The sequence below is a fragment of the Chrysochloris asiatica genome, unplaced genomic scaffold (genome assembly GCF_000296735.1).
Source record: "Chrysochloris asiatica unplaced genomic scaffold, ChrAsi1.0 scaffold00031, whole genome shotgun sequence".
NCBI classification, from domain to species: domain Eukaryota; kingdom Metazoa; phylum Chordata; class Mammalia; order Afrosoricida; family Chrysochloridae; genus Chrysochloris; species Chrysochloris asiatica.
Window position 1 is genome coordinate 3,384,801 of NW_006408549.1, and position 21,413 is coordinate 3,406,213.

The 21,413-nt window shown below is 42.6% G+C and overlaps 1 protein-coding gene across 2 annotated transcripts in view; it reads right to left on the reverse strand.

Annotated features, from left to right (window-relative positions):
- MATN2 (matrilin 2) overlaps positions 1-21,413 on the reverse strand; it is a 248,589-nt gene that overhangs the window by 56,583 nt on the left and 170,593 nt on the right. The window contains exon 6 of one of the 2 annotated variants that reach the window (XM_006859193.1): positions 5,024-5,146. The exons of the other annotated variant lie outside the window; for it this stretch is intronic. Within the exon in view, the coding sequence (XP_006859255.1) occupies positions 5,024-5,146 (123 nt within the window). The remainder of the gene's footprint in view (positions 1-5,023; positions 5,147-21,413) is intronic. 2 annotated transcript variants of the gene reach the window in all.

Here is a 21,413-nt window from a genome sequence, read left to right on the forward strand (position 1 = left end):
AAAAAAAAAAAAAAAAGTTCTTGAACGAGCTTACATATACCAATAACTTGAGGTGGGACATGTGTCAACCTCTTGTTCCTCACTGACTTTAGGGTAAAGACGTAGGAGGTACTGCATGGCCTCATTCTGGTTATTTCGACTCTTCTCGTGCCCCTTGCTCTGTGGGCTCCAGCCACACTGGCCTTCAGTGAAGGCCTCATGCTGGTCTTTAAACCTGGAATGCCCTGTCCTTTCCACTCCACTCCAACCATTCCCTAGTAAATCCCTATCTTCTGGCACCTATTTTCCCCAGAAATGCCCTCCACAACCTCCTGAGGAAGTCTGGTCTTTCTATTAGCCATCTTTTTCCAGCCTTCATCACAATGGCCACGTAACATTTTTGTGTGTGATGCCTCAATTTCTGTTTCTTTTGGAGAAGGGATTGGATCATGTAATTTCTCCCCATCATCAAAGGTATCCAATAATGATGTTAAGAATGATAAACACAGTTGTTAACACCTCTAGGCACCTACTAAGTGCTAGGCACTAGGCTCAGCACTTTATAAGCCCCATTTCCTTTGATCATAAGGCATATGCTCTTAGTACCTATATTTTAAAGAGGCAGAATGGAGGCTTGGAAAAGGTTGTATCTTTTTCTTTGCTTTGCTTTCAGCAGAGGAATTAAAATACTTACTGATGAAGATCCAAGACTATAGCCTTCAGTATGAAAGAAAACAAAAATCCTCACAACTGGATCAAAATAACATCATGATAAATGGAGAAAAGACTGAAGTTGTCAAAGACTTCATTTTGCTTGGAGCCACAACCAACACTCATGTAAGCAGCAGCCAAGAAATCAAATGATGCCTTACCTTAGGTAAATCCTGTCACAAGACCTTTCAAGTGTTCAAGAGCAAAGATATCTGTTTGAGGACTAAGATGAGCATGATCCAAACCATGGTATTTTCAATAGCCTTATATGCAGGTGAAGACCATAGAAGAATCGATGCATTTGAGTTGTGGTTTTGGAGAAGAATATTAAAGGTAGCATGGCCTACCAGAAGAACTTTTTTTTCATCAAGAAAAATTAGCGTGGTAATCCAACACAAGCCACAAACAAGCAGACACAGAATGTAAAGGGCCCAATCGTCTGGGGCCATTTAATGTAGGGTCAGAGGGCGGATCCTGGGCTGTGTGTGTGTGTGTGGTGGGGGGGGTGACTTTATCTTCAGCACACTCTCTTTTAAAAAGCCAATGTTGTCTTTAAGAAAGATTTAGACCCAAAATAACACAACTGAAAAACATTTTGATTCTTAATGAGATTATTAGTCAGCTACCTGGCAAAGAGCTATTCCAAATGGCCCTTTCTGGAACGTTTTGTGTAGCTTTCTTTACGAACTGGAGTCCTATTACTTCATGGGTGTGTTACTTAGATATTCATTGAGTATCTACTATGCACCCTGTATCTGATTAGGTCTCTTCACCAACTGTGAAGTGGTGCCCATGGGTCAGGCGTGGGTGTAGCTTTATCTGGTAAGCCCCAGAGTCCCCAGTGTACCTCTCTGAGGTCAGATGGTGGGACCGTCAGGTAACAAATTAAATAGTACTTAAGAGTGCCAACTCTATGTAGAGCTCAATATGGAATCCAAAGATGGAGACCCAACTGGGAAGATTGTTGTTGTTGTGTGCCACTGAATTGATTCCAACTCAGCAATCCTCTGGGACAGAGTGGAACTCCCCCCCCACCCCACACACTCCTCCTAAGGAGATTCCTTGGTAGAAATCTTCATGAAGATACACTGCCAAGTCTTCTCTCTTACAGAGCCGCTGGAGGGTTTAAACCCAGCCCTTTCATTTAACAGCCAAGTGATTAACTATTCTGCTACCCGGAGCTCTTTACTGGAAAGATAAGACATTAGAAACCTGAAAGATTAGTGACCCCAGGCATTAATGAGATTCAGAAAAACTGGACAGGCAAACAAAATGTTAATGCAGGAAATTCCCGTCCTTCAGTTAAGGAAATCCAGGCTCAGAGGAGTAAAGTGCTCTGCCCAAGGTCACATGACAGATCTGAGAGACACTGCCAAGAGTGGAGCTCACATCGTTCAGCTCTGTCCAGGCCGTGTCTACACCTGCTTTCCAAGTGCAGTGTAGCTCCAGCTCTAGGGAGCCCTAGCCAGACCGTGGTAGTGGAATGAGCCATCCTGGAGCCCAGCTTCCTGAGTCGTGCCCACAGCTGATTCAGCCCTGCAGCCCCACCTAGACAGCCAGGCCAGGCCAGTCTCTGGGCTTTACACTGCCGCCTTAGTAATTTATGCTTTAAATTGATGACAGCACTCTCGGGTAGGAGAAACAGTGGCCAGAGGAGGAGGAAGTACAAATTCTGGCCAAGATTTTTTCTTCAATAAGATGCTGCCCTGGACATTTTCCCCAGCTTAACTGAGTAACACTGAATTCCTCTGAAAAAATGGATTTCTTATTACATTAGAAAATAGCCCCATCCACCCACCTCCCATTAACACTAGGTTTGTAATGTTTAGACCACTCAGGAGACCTCAGGCTCTTTGTAACAAACTCTATGCTTCCCTCTTCCACCAATGCTCCAGAGAGCTGCCGACAGTGAACACCAGCTTCCATCCACAGCTGTCTGCCATAATCCAGCAAGCACAAACGTTGAGTCAGGGGGTGAGGCTGACCTCAGGAGTCTAGAGGGCTGGGTTCGCAGCAAAGACAATGGAAAATGTAACGATGAAGGATACTGGGAGAAGGGCTGATGAGGACACCATTTTTAGGAAGAAATTCTATTTTTCTTGGATGGAAAATTAGGGCACCTGGCTAGAGAGGAAATGGAGCTATAACCACTGAATATATATGAGGGAGTGTTGGGGACCCTGGACTGTGCCACAGTCTGCAAAGAGGCCCATCTGCTGTCCAATGACAGTCACACTATTCCCGAAGGGTACTTCTGTGCCACTCTGCTTTCTGTTCTCAGGCCCCCTCCTCCCTTGATAGTGTTGTACTCTATCTTGGATTCTCCTCTTATTCCAAGTGACTCTCCAGACAGGGTGTGGAGAGAGAGGCAGAGGCTGAGGGAGTTGCAGAAGATTGGTAAGAGAGGCAGAGTTTAAAGGAAGTGCTCTCCATCAGTGGCTGGGTGCCTAACTTGTTTCCTTTTCTCTCCCTTAGTACCACACCACGAAGCTTGCAACCACAATGAGGGTCTGATTTGAACCTGATCTAATTATCCTTTATTACGGAAGAGCATTCAGTCCACACATGAATCTACCCACGAGGGATTTTTCTCGGGTATAGTCAGCCACCGAAAAAACATGTAAACAGCCCCAAAAGGAGAGGCCAAGCTAGAAGAGTGGGCCTCCAACATACTCATATTGCATGCATGTGTGGTCTAATGGAAAATAATCTATTCACAGTCACTGTTTTCACATTCTGAATGAAAGTTCCCATCGATTGCTTGGATGTTCCCAGGGTTTGTATCCAGGCAGAACAGTGGGAATTGTCTTTTATAAGTGAGGGTGTTTCAAAATATGGGCTCTGCAAACATCTGCCACTAGAAAGGTGGATCATGGATTAGAAAGAGTGGAGAAGTTAATATGTGGTATGAGCCAAATGTGACTCAACTGGATTCTGTCATACAGCCCACAATTTGCTCAAAAGAGATATACTGGTAAACCTTTGAAAACTCAGTTCTGCTACGCATGTGGGCAGGAAGGAGGAGAGAGCAGCACAAGGGTATAGGAAAATGCATACTCCAGAAAATACTGTGAATGGCATTGTTAGGAGAACTCAAACAATTCATTGTGCATAATTATGTCTTGGCTACAGGAATAGTTTTGAAAAAAACATGCACAAATTGCATATTTTAAAAAAGTCCATTTTTTCTAACAAAATTGAGTTATTCATTTAATAGTTGCAATTTCTCCAGGATTATAAGTCTCAGAGAGATTCATTTACTCATTGACTCATTGACCAAAGATTGGGCCACACTATTAAATATAACTGGGCACTCTCTGAGGTGCTGAAGATTCAGCAGCGAGAAAACATACAAACATCCCTGCCCATGTGAACTTTTTCTGTTCTAGTGGTCTCTCAGGAACAGTCTGGTTGAAGAGATCTTGTTTGGGGTCCATGATGTGGACCCCTGGTTTGTCTCTTAATGTTCCAAATGACAGGCTCAGCACATCATTAATGAATACCATCCTGCTGGTACCTCCTGCCCCTTAAATCTTGCCAGAATACTCCAGAGACTCACTTCTTCTTATTTCCTCCCTCTTGGCATCCATAACGTGTCTTATCTTGGAAGACTGGAGGAAACCACCTCCTTCTACCAGCCATCTCTGGGCCCAGCCATTTCTTTCTCTAATCCAAAATACATACTGTGGAGTGAGGAGGAGTGAGGGTGCACTCTCATTTCTGAAAGGTGGGAGCTTCCACTTGGGCCCTGACTTTGCTATTGAGGCCAATGGCCACACCTGGTCTAGTCAATCTATAAAAATCATCATTCCCAGAGTAGGATCGATGGAGTAAGCCAAAAGGTAAAACGAGGGGCAGAGCCATCTTCATAAACACAAATGCTAGGTAAAATATCATGCTTCTTATCCAGAGAAGCAGCGCTACCAGAGATGGAGGCAGAGATGGGGACATGGAGAGAGGGAGTAGATTCATGGGAAGAGAGGGACTGAGAGCTGGTGGCCAGGAGGCAGACTTGTGAAGAATGTGCCCTTTGGCAGTTTATATTATTATATATGCCTGAGTGTTTTGTTTTTTTTTTAAAAAAGAGCTAAAGTGAATATAGAGAAATACTGTTAACTGATGGTACATAGAGGGGATTATAATCATTGTAATGAAACAAGGTGAATGATCTGTTGAATGTAAAACTGATGATCTGCCCTGTAAACTGTCATTCAATCCATAATAAAAACCTTTAAAAAGAAGTATATCATGATTAAGATTTCCAAGGAAAGGAAAATTAGCTAGAGAGGTATTTCATGGAACAAGTCCATCTCCAATCTCCAGTGTGACTTACTTTTACAGGTTTTCTTATCTGGATTCAGGGTAAACCCTTTCAGGCAACGGCAGAAATAAGATTTATCTGCGTTAACACACTCCTGCTGACATCCATGGCTAGTTGAGGCACAGTAATCTATCTCTGGAAAGAAAGAAAATTATAACAATAAGGAATAAAACAATAAATCTGACATATAAAACCCAAGGTATTCCAGTCTTAAGTCTTTCTAAACAGGGAAAATCCTTGAAGAATAATGCCACCAAGAAATCTCTTAATGGGAGGGGCCTAACTACTACCAAGAAAGAGGAGCCAGCAGCAGAGCGTATCTGTGGACCCAGGGTCCCTGTGCTGAGACCCTCCCAGACCCAGGGGAAGACTGATGCCAAGACACATGGATATCTCCAAGGCACACTGGGTGCACAGATGTTGAAAGGAGACAAGGACAGGCCTCCAGATCCAACAGAAAGAAAACTTCCCCTAGAACCGGCACAGTGAATTCAAACTTCTAGCCTCCTAAACTGTAAGAAAATAAATTTCTGTTTGTTAAAGCAAAACAAAAAAAGAAATGTTTCAATAAATCTATTTCCATGTTTAGGGATATAACCTTTGTCACCCTCCCCACCCCCAGTAAGAAAACCTTGACGTGTTACAAAATGCGTGTACAATACATGACATGGATGAACCTTGAAAACATGATGCTGAGTAAAATCAGTCAGACACAAAAGGGCAAAGAGTCTATGATCCCACTTATAGGAAACATCTTGTCAAATACAGAGAGAAAAACGTGTATTAGTGATTGCAAGGGATTGTTGTTGTTAAATGCCGTCGAGTTGCTTCTGACTCATAGCCATTCTGTATAGGGTTTCCAAGAAGCGGCTGGTGAATTTGAACCACTGACTGTGCTTATTCTATAGTGCCACAGCAGTGTTGGGGGATATTGCTTAAGGGGTTCTAAATTCCTGTTCAGGGTGATGGAAAACTTGTGGAAATGGATAGTGATGATGGTTACACACCATGGCAAAGGTAATTAATGCCAATGTATTCTACATTTAAATAAATAAAGTGGAAAATGTTTTGATATATATTTTTTAACAGTAAAATTTTATAAATGTTTATGCAAAAAATGAGTTTGTGGATATGCTTTCTTTGTCTTGGTTCATGCAAGATCTACGAAAGTGTGAGATGGGGTGCTGTTTGCCATGTCACAGACTGGGCACAGAGAGCTTAGGTGATTGCTTTATGGGTTTTATGGCACTTTAAGACTAGGAAGCCTTCATATCCCAAACCATTAAGATTCCTCAAGTACTAAGCCCAACAATAGGCTACAAAATAAGCTCTTAGGGAAAACAGTCCTAGGAATGAAAGCTATAGGTTTCCAAGTTCAAAACATTATCACTCATTTTACTTCACTGAACTCAGCTGCATATCAAAAGGCTCCTTCATCTGAAGTTTCTGGGTCTATGTTAATTAAAACCAAAGTTAATTGCTAATTGTCATCTAGTCAGCTTCAACTCATGGCGACCCCATGTAGGACAGAACAAACGTTCCCTGTTCTGCACCTTTTCCATGATAGCTGTCTACCTCGAGTCCACTGCTAAGGCTGTTGGGTATCTGAGTGCCTTCCAACTGAGGGAGTCACCTGCCAGCTCTCTGTTGGACAATGTTCTGTTGTTATTCCATAGGGTCCTCACTGGCTCAGTTTGAGCCTTAGATTGCCAGACTTTTTCTTTTTAGTCTGTCTTAATCTGGTAGCTTTTTTGAAACCTGTCCACCATGAGTGACCCTGCTGGTATTTGAAATATTGGTGGCACAGCTTTCAGCATCATAGCAACATGCAAACCACAATAGTATGACAACCTGGCAGATGTTTGTTGGTAGGTTATTATTATTATTTTTGTTGTTAGGTGCCATTGGGTCAGTTCTAACTAACAGTGACTCTGTGTACAACAGAACAAAATAATGCCCAGTCCTGTGTCACTTTCACAATCACTGCGATGTTTGAACTCCTTGTTGAACACTATGTTAATCCATCTCCGTGACAGTCTTCTCTTTTTTCGCTGACCCTCTCCCAAGCAAGATGTCCTTTTCCAGGAACTGGTCCCTCCTGATAGCATGTTCAAAATACATGGGACAAAGTTTCCCTTCTTAGAACATCCTGGCTGTACTTCTTCCAAGACAGATTGGTTCGTTCTTCTGGCAGTCCATAACAATACTTAATATTCTTTATCAACATCATAATTCACATGCATCAATTCATCTGTGGTCTTCCTTGTCCATTGTCCAGCTTTAGCATGTATATGAGGTGCCTGAAAACACCACGGCTGGGGTCAAGTAACACTTTAGTCCTCAAAGTGGTATCTTTGCTTTTTACCAGGTTTAAGCAATCTTGTGCAACAGATTTGCCCAATGCAATGTTTGGTTTCTATTCTTTTTGGTTTTCTCCCCACTTTACAGCTATTTATTCTTTTCTATCTATCTTAAAATTTTGCTGTGATTTAGGTACAAGCTTACAAAGCAAATTAACTTACCATTAAAAAATTTATACATGTTATAGATTGTTTTGTGACTTTGGTTGCAACCCCCACTTCCATCCTAGGTTCCTGTTTCCATTTGCCCAGGTTTTTTGACCCTTCCTGCCTTCTAAATTTTGCTTTTGGGTAAATTTTGCCCTTTTGATCTCATATAGTTGAGTTTTCTGAGCAGCATTCCTCAGTTCCAACTCATAGTGACTCTGTATAGGGTTTCCAAGGAGCAGCTGGTGGGTTTGAACTTGTGACCTGTCATTTGTAATCCAGTGCTGATCCTACAGTGCCACACCGGAAGTCCGTTTAATTTATAGGCCTCCTTATTATGTGGCTATCTGGTGATCTCCAGGACTAGGCCAGTTCTAAGTTAGAAGGGGTCTAAGGGCCTTCCATCAGTCTCTATCAGACCAGTAAGTATGGACTTTTGATGAATCTGGATTTTGTTCTACATTTTTCTCTCTGTTCAGAACCTTCTATTGTGATTCTTGTAAGAGCAGTAATTAGTGGTAGGCAGGTACTGGTCTCAGGCTTGTGGAAGCTGTAGTTCATGAGGGCCATTAGTTCTTCGGACTTTGAGTCTTTGATTTGCTTCACTCTTTTTTACTTTGGACAGGAAGAGATCAGTAGTTGTATCTTAGATGGCCACTCATAAGTTTTTAAGACCCTAGTTGCTACTCACCAAAGTAGGATGTAGATTGTTGTCTTTATGGACTATGTTACACCAGGTGACCTTTTACTCTGGTGTAGCACTTAGGATCCGATGTGGTCTGTGAACTACAAGGTCAGCAGTTCAAATCTACCAGCTGCTCCTTGGAAACCTTATGCAGGGTCACTCTGAGTCAGAACTGACTCGAGGGCACTTAACAACCATATAGGAGCCCTGGGGTCCTGGTGTGTGGATGTAGGATAAACACTGGGCTGCTAATCACAGGGTCAGTGCTTTAAATCCACCAGTTGCTCCTTGGACACCTTATACAGGGTTGCTATGAGTGGGACCTGACTTGACAGCACTTAACAATAACAACAATAGGAGCCCTGGTGTGGCACTGTAGGATAAGCACCTGATGGTTAACCAAAAGGTCGGTAGTTCAAACCTACCAGTCGCTACTTGGAAACACTATACAGGACCACTATGAGTCAAAACTGACTCCATGGCACTTAGCAACAACAACAACAGGGTCTCTGTGAGTTGGAATTGAATTGATGGCAGTAGGTTTGGTTTTTGGTCATTGGATTTGTTGACTGTTGCCTCCATGGGCACTGACTGTAGCTCTAAGTAAAATGAAACCCTTAACAACTTTAAGCTGCCTCCGTTTATCATGAAGTTGTTTATTGGTCCCACTGTGAGGATTTCTATTTTTTTTTATGTTGAGGTATAATCCATAATTTGCTGTTGTTGTTAAGCACATTATGAGAGCCCATTACTGCTGCCACTGGGCCAATCCATCCTGTTAGGGTCCTCCTCTCCTTTGCTGACCTTCCACTTAACCAGGCATGATGTCCTTCTCCAGGAACTGGTTCCTCCTGATAACATGTCTCTTGAAGTATATAAGAGATGAAATCTCACCGTTCTGGCTTCTAAGGAACATTCTGGCTGTACTTCTTCCAACTCAGATTTGTTTGTTCTTCTGGCAGTCAATGGTACTTTTAATATTCTTCTCCAACACCATAACTCGAATGCATCAATTCTTCTATGGTGTTCCTTTTTCACTGTCCAACTTTCGCATGTGTATGAGGTGATTAGAAATACCATTGCTCAGGTCTTCAAACTGACATCTTTGTTCTTTAACCCTTTAAAGAGGTCTTGTGCACCAGACTTGCCCAATGCAATACAAGGTTCGATTTCTTGGCTGCTGCTTGCTTGAGTGTGAATTGTGGATTCAAGCAAAATGAAGTCTTTGACAACTTCAATCTTTTCTCCATTTATCATGATGCTGTTTATTGATCCAGTTGTGAGCATTTCCCTTTCTTTTACTGAGGAGCAAAGTCCTCTTAGCTTCCAGCAAGCAACGCTATATCATCTGCATATCCCAGGTTGTTAATGAGTCTTCCTCCAATCCTGATATCATGTTCTGCTTCATATAATCCAGCTTCTCAGATTATTTGCTCAGCATACAGATTGAATAAGTATGGTGACAGAATACAACCCTGGTGTACACCTTTCCTAATTTTAAACCATTCAGTATCACTTTGTTCTGTTCAAATGACTGTCTTTTGGTCTACGTGCAGGTTCCTCATGAGCACAGTAAAGCGTTAGGGAATACCTATTCTTCATAATGTTATCCATAGTTTATCATGAGCCACACAGTCAAAAGGCTTTACTCTAATTAGCCATTGTTGTTGTTAAGTGCCATCGAGTCAGTTCTGGCTCATAGTGACTCTGTATAGGGTTTCTGAAGAACGACTGGTGGGTTTGAACCACTGATCTTATGGCTCAAATTGACCTTGAGGTCCAGTGCATTATCCTGCAGTGCCACACCAGGACTCCCAATTAGCTATTAGAGAGATGCAAACCAAAACAAAAATGAGATATCATCTCACCCCAGCATTAATAGCAAAGTTGGAAAACAGAAAACAAAAAATGCTGGTGAGGGTGTGGAGAGACTAGCACCCTCCTACATTGATGGTGAGACTATGAGGAATCCCCGTGTGGCACTGTAGGATAAGCACTGGACTGCAAGGTCATTTGAATTGCAAGGTCAGTGGTTCAAATCACCAGCCACTCCTCAGAAACCCTATACAGGGTTGCTATGGGTCAGAGAACTGACTCGACAGCACTTAATAACAATGGCAACAATGGATAATGAAGGCGCTCTGGTAGCTCATACTTCATTAGTATGTGGGTTATGAGTTGGGCTGCTAATTACAAGGTCAATAGTTCAAATCTACCAGCTGCTCTGTGGAGAAAAGATGAGGCTTTCTTCTCCCGTAAAGTTTTTCAGCCTCAGAAACCCTATACAGGGCCACTATGAGTTGGAACCGACTCCATAGTACATAACCACCAGCATCACCAGTGACTAATGATCATGAACATTTCTTCATATTTTTGTTGGCTGCATGAATGTCTTCTTTGGTGAAGTGTCTGTTCATGTCTGCCTGTTTTTGTTTTGTTTTGTTTTAATGTGTTATTGTGTATTGTGTGATAGTCTACATGGGAGAACATTAGTTTTACATTCATTCCATCATACATCGTCTCATTGCCATAGTTACCATCCAGTCCATGCATCATCACCCAACCAAAGGGTACACCCTGCAGTTCTGCCCGCCCTCCCCTCACAGTCCTCAGCACACAGCCCCTCTCCCTCTCCGGATCCCTAGTCCCCCCAGCCACTCCATCTCTTCACGTCATCCTCGCTCTTCACGTCATCCTCTCTGTCTCAGTCTTTGGCCTCACTGCTCCTCTGGGTGGGGTCCCGCTCTCTGCTCTTCTCCATTGATGGTCCCAGGGCCCTCCGCTCCTAGACTGAAAGGTTAATCACTCCCCTCCTTGCTATAAAATGTCCACCTTTACATTTCCAGTCCTCACAATCAGTCCTGGTAACAATTATTCACCCTTGCTTCCCAAGGGACCCATCTGCATTTCTTTTCATCAGCCCTTCCTAGACAGGTCGGATACTACTCACTGGACACTCTACCATCCTCCCCACCCTGTAGATCTAGGTTCCCTCTTGAAAGTTTGTAAGCCAGTCACTTCTTACCCTTGTATCCCTTCTCCCATTTTTGGGTAGCCAATGTTCAAGATGTCCATCCGTATCTACTCTTTGTGAGGAGGGGGTGGAAATAATTCTTGGAGGAGGGATTTAGTTCCTCTTTTGGACTGCTGCATTTATTGGTGGATGCCCAGTTTATCAAATTGTATCAGATGACACTTTTTTCCTCTTCTATCTTCTTCGAGTTGAGCTCTGTTCGTCCCCTCATTGGAGCCATGGCAAGTGAGTATCATCTGCAGGTGTGGGTGTTCCTGCATCTGTCCACCCTCTTCTTATCAGTTGGTCACTTCGGTCTCCACTCTAGTCCTCTGTGGATGTGTCACTGACTCTGAGCCCATGAGTCCCCAGGTCTTGCCTCACTGTTGGCCGACCAGTTCTCCACCCAGGCTCACCAAAGTCTGCTGAACGATGCAGGGCTTAGCTCGCTGCTTCTTTGATGTTCTTCGTTCTCTTCTCTTTATGGGTGATGTGCGTGGTCACCAATCAGAACGCATTTTTCCCTTGCGTCTTAGTCTTGGAGGAGGATTTGCACTGAGAGGACCCAACCACTTGCCTTGGTGTCTCCTGGGCAGACAGCTATGTCTGCCTGTTTTAAAATTGATTTATTTGTTCTTTTCTTGTAGAAATGTTGTGACTCATAGCAACCTTGTATAGGGTTCCCAAGGAGCGGCTGGTGGGTTTGAACTGCTGACTTTCTGGTCAGCTGTCCAGTGTTTGTCCTAGAGATGTTATAGTTTTCTATACATTTTAGAGATTAGTCCCTTTTCTGATATGTCAATAAATGGCCTTCTTAAAACATTTATGGTACAGTATAAGGAGTTCTGGTAGCATAGTGGTTATGAATTGGGCTGCTAACCTCAAGGTCAGCAGTTCGAAACTACCAGCCGTTCTGTGGGAGAAAGATGAGGCTTTTTGCTCCCGTAAAGATTTACAGCCTCGGAAATCCGGTGCAGGGTCACTATGAGTCTGAATCGACTTCACGGTACTTAACAACATAAGATGGTACCAAGTTTTTAGAAACGAATTTTGGACTCTGCTTTAAAAATCTTAATAGTCTTTGACTCAGTAAATTTCTTTTTTATGTTTAATTCTTAAGAAAGTGATCAGAAACGCAGACAAACATTTATACACAAGGATGTTCATCACAACGTGATTTAAAATAGTCATACACACAAAAAAAGTGTCTGAACAACTATTATACATATGATAGAAAATTATGCAGATATTAAATGCTTTTGATACAGTTTAAATGGTATGTGAAAATGCCCACTATATGATGTTATACAGAATGATCTCAACTCTATAAAATATAAAAATATAACCATATGCATAAAAAAACAAAGACTGGACAGACTTGTGCCACATGGATATTAAGTATGGGTGGCTCTGCATAACGGGGTTACAGATCATTTTCACTTTGTCCTGGATGGTTGTCTATGCCATCCCATTTTCTATAAGGAATATACTCCTTTTGTAATTAGAAAAATATTTAAAGTAAATATACATATTTCTTAATTGTGAAACTAGTTGCCGTGGAAAATAGCAGAAATAATATAGAAAAAGCACAGTGTGGGAAGTGCCCAGTGGTTTGGAGGAGGAAATAATCAGAGAACATGACAAGGAACAACATGCATAGCTTCAATGTCTATACCCCAAACACAAGTAAAACGAGTTTGGAATCTCAATACAGGACAGTAGCTATGAGTCCAGTGGTGTCACCAGACTTTGGGGTAATAGAAGCTAAATATCCAGTTGTGATGAGGGGTGATAGAAACTAAATATCCAGTTGTGGTGATAGAAACTAAATATCCAGTTGTGGTGCTCAAACTTTTAAGCCTGTAAGCACTTTCTTTTAATGGAATTTTATCTAGAAGGGCAGATAAACAAATCAACTGAAAGCAGAGTTACTTTGTTTGATGTGGTACAGCGAATTCTCTCATCTGGTCCTTCTAGCCATGCATGGTCTTGTGACTCCCACAAAATGACTGAGTGGGGTAAATGTAAATACGGTATTGGTGGACCCACAAGAGGATTGACAACCTGCTAATAATGTAAATAAGGTGCACAGACCTTTGTGTAGTGGGGCCAGGCAAATAAGGCGTATGGAACTCTAAAAAGGAGATTGGTCAGTTTTGTCATATGTTTTGACTTAAAGTGAGCCAATCCTAGAAGCGGAGATGGATGGGGGTGGGGGGGTGGGGGACTCATTACCACCAAAAAGAAGAGCTAGAAGCAGAGCCCAGAGTTCCTACCCTGCGAACCAACTAGATACTGGAGACAAAGAGAGCTGTAAGATTGGAGAAGGCATGAGGTGGCAAGAAGCGGCAGCAAGCTGAGGGAGAGAGCTGAGCACCTTCAGGTGAAGATGACCAGCAGAGGGGGGTGCCTGTAGGCACTGACTGGTGGAGTTAAAGAGCTTTGTAACACTTGCTCAATCAAGCAGGACAGCCGCTGAGGAGCTGAGGGGCTGAGACAGAGGCCTGATTATTACAATAACCAAAAAATTGTCTTGACTGAAGAACTATCCTGAGTTGTATATTGAATTGTAACCTGCTAGCGTAGTGGCTATGAGTTGGGCTGCTGACCTCAAGGTCAGCAGTTTGAAACTACCAGCTGTTCTGAGGGAGAAAGATGAGGCGTTCTGCTCCCGTAGAGATTTACAGTCTGGGAAATCCTATGCAGGGTCGCTATGAGTTGGAACTGACTTGGCGGCACTTAACAAGTGCCATCGAGTTGGGGATAGCTGGTGTAGGAATTGGTTTAGAGATTGGAGAGGAAGCTTGTCTGACCTACACCTCAGGAATCATCCTTGGGCTGATGTTGACCTTGATTCTCTCTCCTCCCCATTGTGAAGTTACACGAGGTGGTCTGACACCACATCACCATTTTTTCAGTCGAATTTAGAATGGAAATGTCTAAAACTGGTCAGCAACTTTTCTCCCACTCTCTTTCCTATGTGGATTCTCTAAAATACAGTTAGAAAAACTCTCCTTGTTGCCAAAGAAACAGAACTGTTAGGAAGAATGATGAAGTGGTACTGGAGGCCTGGAGAACTATGACCCTAAGGGCAAAATCATGCTGGAAACAGATGGGCACAGGACTGGTTAAGAAACATACTTTCGACTGTGGCGTTCAAGATGGACCACCTGGTCTGGAAGAAATGATTGATGCTGATGTGAGTCAATGCCAAAACTGGGCTCTTATGAAATTGTTTGGGAATGGTGAATGGTTAAGGATGATGGCTGGACAACAAAATTAACCTAAGTTCAAGTCACTGAACTGTACAAGTGAAGAATATTGAAATGACACTTTTTTTTTTTTTTTAAGTTTTTATTGTGAACTGAGTGATAGTTTACATGGGAGAACGGCGGCTTTACACCATTGTTTCACTGCAGTGATTAGAATCTCCTCCATGCATCATCATTCCCTCTATTTTTTTGGTGGGGGGATGTACATAGAAACACTCAGGGATATATAATATATATATATATATTTTTTGCAAGCCTGCCTCCTAGCTGCCAGCACCCAGTCCCTCTCTTTCCATGAGTCCAGAGTCCTCAGCTGCTCCCTCTCCATGTCCTCATCTCTGGTGTTGTTGCTTCTCTGGACAGGGTCGTGCATTCTGCTTGTGCTCTTCTCTCTTGATGGTTCTAGGGTCCTCTGTTCCTGGACTGTAAGATTAACTACTTCCCCATTTTTGTTACAAAACTTCTACCTTTACAATTGTGACAGTCGCAATTGGTCATGATAACAATTTCTCACTATTGAATCATAAAAATCCTATCCCCATCTCTTTTCACCAGACCCATCTAGACAAGATGAAAACTATTCAGTGTGGACTCCCTCTTGAAACCTTGTAAGCCAGTCACTTCGTGAAAAGGCACATGTTTTGTTATAAATATATTTACTCCAATAAAGAAAAAGAAAGGAAGAAAACTGGCCTAGGGCATTGGTTCTCAAACTTGTCTGCCAGTAGAAATCATTTGTGGATCTTTAAAAAATTTCAAAGTTCAGACCACACCCAGACTAAATTAAATGATAATCTCTGGGAGGTGGGGCACAGACACCAAAACTTTTTGAAGCTCCCTGTGAAAACTGAAAGGGAAGACAAATTTTGTTGCTACTGGCATAGTGATCAGAGAGCATGTAAACCAGGGTTGTCTGGAATTCTTTGGAGTTTTGCTAGAATGCGCATTTAGCAAGTTTTTTTCCTCTCAGAGAGTAGAGGAGGGGACAAGTTATGAATTTTATTGTGTCCACGCAAGATATGTGTTAGAATTCTAACCCTTACATCTGAGGCTATAATCCTATCTGGGAATGGGGTTTTATTAAATTAATGAAGTCATATCAGTGTAGGGCGTGCTCTAAACCTAATCTCTTCAGATTGTAAAAAGCACTAGACTATTACCAGGCTACCAATACCAACTGATCTGAAAGAAATCACATTAGAAGGTCCCAGATTGAGTGGGAGAAAGTGTGGGACAAAACTCAAAATTATATATGTATATTAAAAAAAGAACAGGTGTCTGGGCAGCCAACAAACATATGAAGAGGTGTTCACAATCACTAGCCATTGTTGTTGTTGTTAAGTGCCGTCGAGTCGGGTCCGACCCATAGCGACCCTGTACAGGGTTTCCGAGGGTGTAAATCTTTACGGGAGTAGAAAGCCTCATCTTTCTCCCGTGGAGCAGCTGGTAGTTTCGAACTGCTGACCTTAAGGTTCGCAGCCCGATTCGTAACCACTACACTACCAGAGCTCCTTTAGAGAAATGCAAATCAAAACAACAATGAGATACCAGCAATAACAGCAAAGATCAAAAAAGTTGAGGACAATAAATGCTGGCAAGGATGTGGAGAGACTGGGACACTCCTGCATTGTTGGTGGGACTGCAAAAGGGTCCAACCTCTCTGGAAAGCAATATGGCGCTTCCTCAGAAGGTTTAAAATAGAAATACCATTCGATCCAGCAATACCTCTACTTGGTATTTACCCACAAGACAAACGAGCCACAACACGGGAAGATATATACACACCAATGTTCATAGGTGCACCATTTACAATAGCAAAAAGATGGAGACAGCCAAACTGCCCATTGACTGAAGAACGGATAAACAAGCTGTGGTACAGACACACAATGGAGTATTATGCTACCTTGAAAAACAAGGAAGCTGCATGCTACTTCCTAACATGGATGAATCTTAAGGGCGTTATGTTGAGTGAAATTAGTCAATCACAAAAGGAAAAATACTGCATAGGACCACTACTGTAAAAGTCTAAGAAAAAGAACGCATACTATCCCACTAAAGTGGATTCTAAGCAGACTGCTAGGATGCAGGGGTAGGGTTAAGAGCGGGAGGGGAAGGGGGAGCACTGGGCAGGGAGTAGACACAGGACAGTTGGGGGGGAGGGGGACAATATACAAGTAGGGAGAGGGGAACGGAAAAACAAAGCAGACGTGAGAACAACTAGACAGGTATGAATGAACTAAATGGGACAGAAGTAAAGAAAGCTATAGGCACAGCCTTGGAACAACAGGGCTCTGGGATACAGAGACTGGGATATGGTTGGAATGGGGAAAAGGGGTAAAAGAAAAAAAAACACCAGATGTCAAAAAGAGACTGGAGGAATCCAAGACTATGTCCCTCGACTATCCTACAGGGCTGGAACGGAACTCACCCTCGTGGTCCAATTTTCAACCAAGCGGTAAATAGGTGTATAGGGGAGGTAACAACAGTAGCGAAGGATGCTCACCATGGAATGGTCAACCATTCAAGATCAAAGGGAGGTGCTGTTACATGGAGGGTACTGCAATCATTGAAATGAAAAAAGTGTGTGATGTGTTGGATATAAAACTGATGACTTTTTTTTGTACACCTTCACTCAATTCACAATAAAAAGTTTAAAACAAACATACCAACAAAACAGCAGATTAGTCATGGAAGCCACACAAATGGGGGTAATATTAATGTCATGTGAAGATTGCCAAGGAACTGAGGAACACAGGTCTTTCCCAGAGTCAAAAAAAAGAGAGAGCCCACCCCTAGAGCCAGCACCCAAAAATTCAGACCTCTAGCGGTCCTGCAGAAGAAAGAGGAGGCTTTCTGCTCCCATAAGGATTTACAGCCTTGGAAACCCTATACAGTGTGGCTATTAGTCAGAACTGACTCTATGGTACATAACCACCATCACCACCAAATTGTGAAAAAAAAGTCATTTCCACTCTTTAAAGCCATCCTCTTACAGTATTTCTGTTACAATAGCAGTAGGAAACTACGACAAAATGACTCTGCTACCACTTTGGTCCTATATATAGATTTAAAAAAAAAACAAAAACAAGGAGGAATGTGGGCTGGGGGAATGAAAATGGCATCAGCATTGGGAGCTGTTTGAACAAAAAGAAAGACAAGAAAATGGGGCAAAACAAAAACCGAATGGGGCATCATTCCATGACCAGGCAAGGAAGCTTATTTCAAAAGACTTGGGAGGCGACAGAAAGTCAGCCTTTATTATCTAATTAGAAATCATTCCAGCCAGGGAGAAAATATGAGACCAAGTGAGCTACTTTCTGGCTGCACAGAAATCTCACTGATAAATCCAGACTTGAATAGGGCCCGCACCAAATATGGAACAGAATCAATTACAGGGACAAACAAGAGAGCAGTGTAGCCTATAAAAATGGTGCAAAGCAACTGAAACTAGGAACACTAAGAACCACAAAAGAGGCCCCAAGTACTTTAGCATCTTACTGGAAAATGCTGATGGAGAGAACATAAACTCTTCAATTATTTCTCAAGGAGAATAATTATCAGGCTGAAAGAAAGAATGATGGAATAGTTAAATGGGAAGGGCACATTGTGATAGTCGTGATGTGCTGTGGAGTCGTTTCCAACTCATAGCGACCCCGTACAGGGTTTCCAAGACTGTAAATCTTTACAGGAGTAGAAAGCCTCATCTTTCTCCCGCAGAACAGCTGGTAGTTTCGAACTGCTGACCTTAAGATTTGCAGCCCGATTCGTAACCACTACACTACCAGAGCTCCTTAAAGGGCATATATGTAAGATCTATAACATCATTTTGAAGGGGCTGTAGAGTCTTCAGACCATGAGAGCTCCCTGACACTTTGTTTGACCAGCACAGGTTTTCTTTTACTTGAGTTTGTTGTTGATGTTGTTAAGTGCTGTTGAGTCAGTTCCAACTCATAGCAACCTTCTATAAGGTTTCCAAGGAGTGGCTGGTGGGTTTGAAGCACCAATCTTATGATTAGCAGTCCAGTGCTTGTCCTACAGTATCACATCAGGACTCCTTACTGAGCTTAGCTGTCTTCAAAGGTAAGGTGAGTTTGCTCCAGTTAGATACCTCCCCCATCACTCATTACTGCATTGGATCTCAAACTGCACTTGCATCAGAATCACCTATAAGACTTGTTCAAACACAGATTGCTGGGCTTCATCCCAGAGTCTCTCATTTACTAGGTCTGGAACAGGGCTTTAGGAATTGCATTTTTGAGCAAGTTCCCAGGTAAGGTTGATGCGGCTGGTCCTGGTGCCACACTTTGAGAGCTAATGCCCTATTGATTGTACCTGGCTGCTCAATACATTTACTTTACCCACCTGACCCCATTTGAGCGTGCAATCCCCAAAGTGCTACCTGTGAGTTAGTAGCCCCTTAGGTACTAGCCATCCTAGCATGGATACATTCTGTCCCTGAAAGAAATTGCAAATGAAACTGCGAAACTATAATTCAAGACTTCCGAAGAAGACTGAAGAACGAAGAGATGGGCCTATGTGACCAACTAACCCAGTTTGCCTGGGCCTGAAGAGGTTCTCAGGATACTGGCCTTTCAGTGCTAAAATCAGGAAAATCCTGAGCAAATTGGAATGAGTTGGTTACCCTTACTAGACCTAGGAAGCAGAAGGGTAAGTATAGTTTCAAATTTCAAAAGGAAGCAGAAGGCTTCTGATACCTCCAGAGTAGTGAGCTGGACATCAATCATTCAAAAAAAATTAAAGTGAGGGAATGAGTGTGAAAGAGTTCTAAAATAGGAAATTGTTTTTAAAATATGAGAGTTAGTCTCACCACAGCAGCCGGAGAGATTCAGATTTTTCCATTAAAAATCTGAAATCAGATCATAACACTCTGCTCAAAACTCTACTAGAGGTCACCATGGTCAACTGGCATAACACAGTCCACAAAGACAATGTTCTACATCCTACTTTAGCGAGCAGCATCTGCCTCCTTAAAAGTTCAAGAAAGGCCATCTGAAATGCAAATTATTGGTCTCCCCCTGTGTGGAGGAAAGAAGAGTGATGAAAACTGAAAATGCTTGGAATCAACTAGTCCAATGGATTAATGGAACACATGAACATCTGATTCCACAACCCTGCAACCAGAAGAACTACATGGGGCCCAGCTATCACTACTTCTCTGAAAGGGTTCAATTAGAAGGTTCTGGATAGAGAGGGAGAAAGTATGGAATAAAACTCAAAATGATTGGGAGGGGCGGGGGGCAAAAATCAGCCTTGCTGGTCAAAAAGAGTTTGGAGGAAACTGAAACCCTGGCCTTGATCCTCCTTCAGGACTGGATCTGAACTCACTTTCAGTCAACCAGTAGATAGGTAAATAGGGGGACAGAACACTAGTAAGTTATGCTCACCATGGAATAGCCAACCATTCTAGATCAAAAGTGCAGTCTTTACTTAAGGATGAAATGCAGAAGGGTTGGGAAAGAAGGTGAAATGGAAATAAGAATCTGAGGGAGGAAGTGGGATAACTGATGATCCATTAGGGGGTTACAATCATTGAAACGAAACTAAGCCTATGGTTCGTAGAATGTAAAACGGACGGTCTGTTTGTAAACCTTCACTCAATTCACAATAAGAAGTCAAAAAAAGAAAAACGCATTGTCCCAAAAAAGAAGGAAGAAAGGCTGTGGGACTGAGGAGGAGCCAAAAGTGAGTAGCTATTTCCCTCTAAAATGTTAACTCCACAGAGGGATTTTATCAGAGCAAAAATAAAATTTCTCATTGATTATATATAAAAACAAACAAACAAATAACCTCTGCTACAGTCCCCCACGGCACTCAGAATAAACACCAACGACCTTACAATGATCTGCAAAGACCTATGAGCCGACTATCATCTCTCTGGACCTCAGTGCCCACTGCCGACACCCTCTCACTCAGTTCTAAGCACACAGTCTTCTTACTGTTCCTCAGCATGCTGGGTGGCACAACTGCTGCCTCAAGGCTATTGCCTTCCTGATGCTACCTTCTGCCTTGAAGGTCTCCTCCCTCCCCTCTCCTTTGATCAAATGTCACTTTAGAAAAACAGAGGTTCAGGGAAAAAGAGGAAGATCCTTAACAAGATGGATTGACACAGTGGCTGCAAGAATGGGCTCAAACAGCAGTGATTGTGAAGATGGCCCAGAACCTGGGCAACTTGTCATTCTATTGTACGTAGTATCACTGCTGGAACACCTAACAATAACATGTAAGTTCCACAGGGGCAGAGATTTTTGTATATTTTATTTATAGAATGCCCACCATCTAGAACAGTACCTGGCAGATAATAGTGCTCAACAACTGTTGTTGAATGAATAAATGGTTATCGGTATCCCTCTTAATGGAGCATTTAGTAAGCAATTAGATGAGGAAACCAGTGCCCATCAAGAACCAATTGTTGGTGTTGTTATGTGCCATGGAGTCGGTTCCGACTCATAGCGACCCTGTACAGGGTTTCCGAGGCTGTTAATCTTTTTTTTTTAATGTTTTATTGTGAATTATATGATAGTTTACATGAGAGAACTTTAGTTTTATTGTTTCATTGCCATGGTTCCAATCCCCTTCATGCATCATCAACCGACCAAAGGGTATACCCTACAAACCCGCCCCCTACACTGCCCCCCCTCCAGTCTTCAGCACACAGTCCCTCTCCCTCTCTGGATCCAAAGTCCCCAGCCTCTTCATCACTCCACGTCATCATCTCTGCCTCGATATCAGCCTCGCTGCTTCTCTGGGTAGGGTCCTGCTCTCGGCTCTTCTCCACTCATGGTCCTAGAGACCTCCGCTCCTAGACTGGAGAGTTAATCACTCCCTTCCTTGCTATAAAACGTCTACCTTTACATTTCCAACCCTCACAATCAGTCCTGATAACAATTATTCACTATTGTATCAC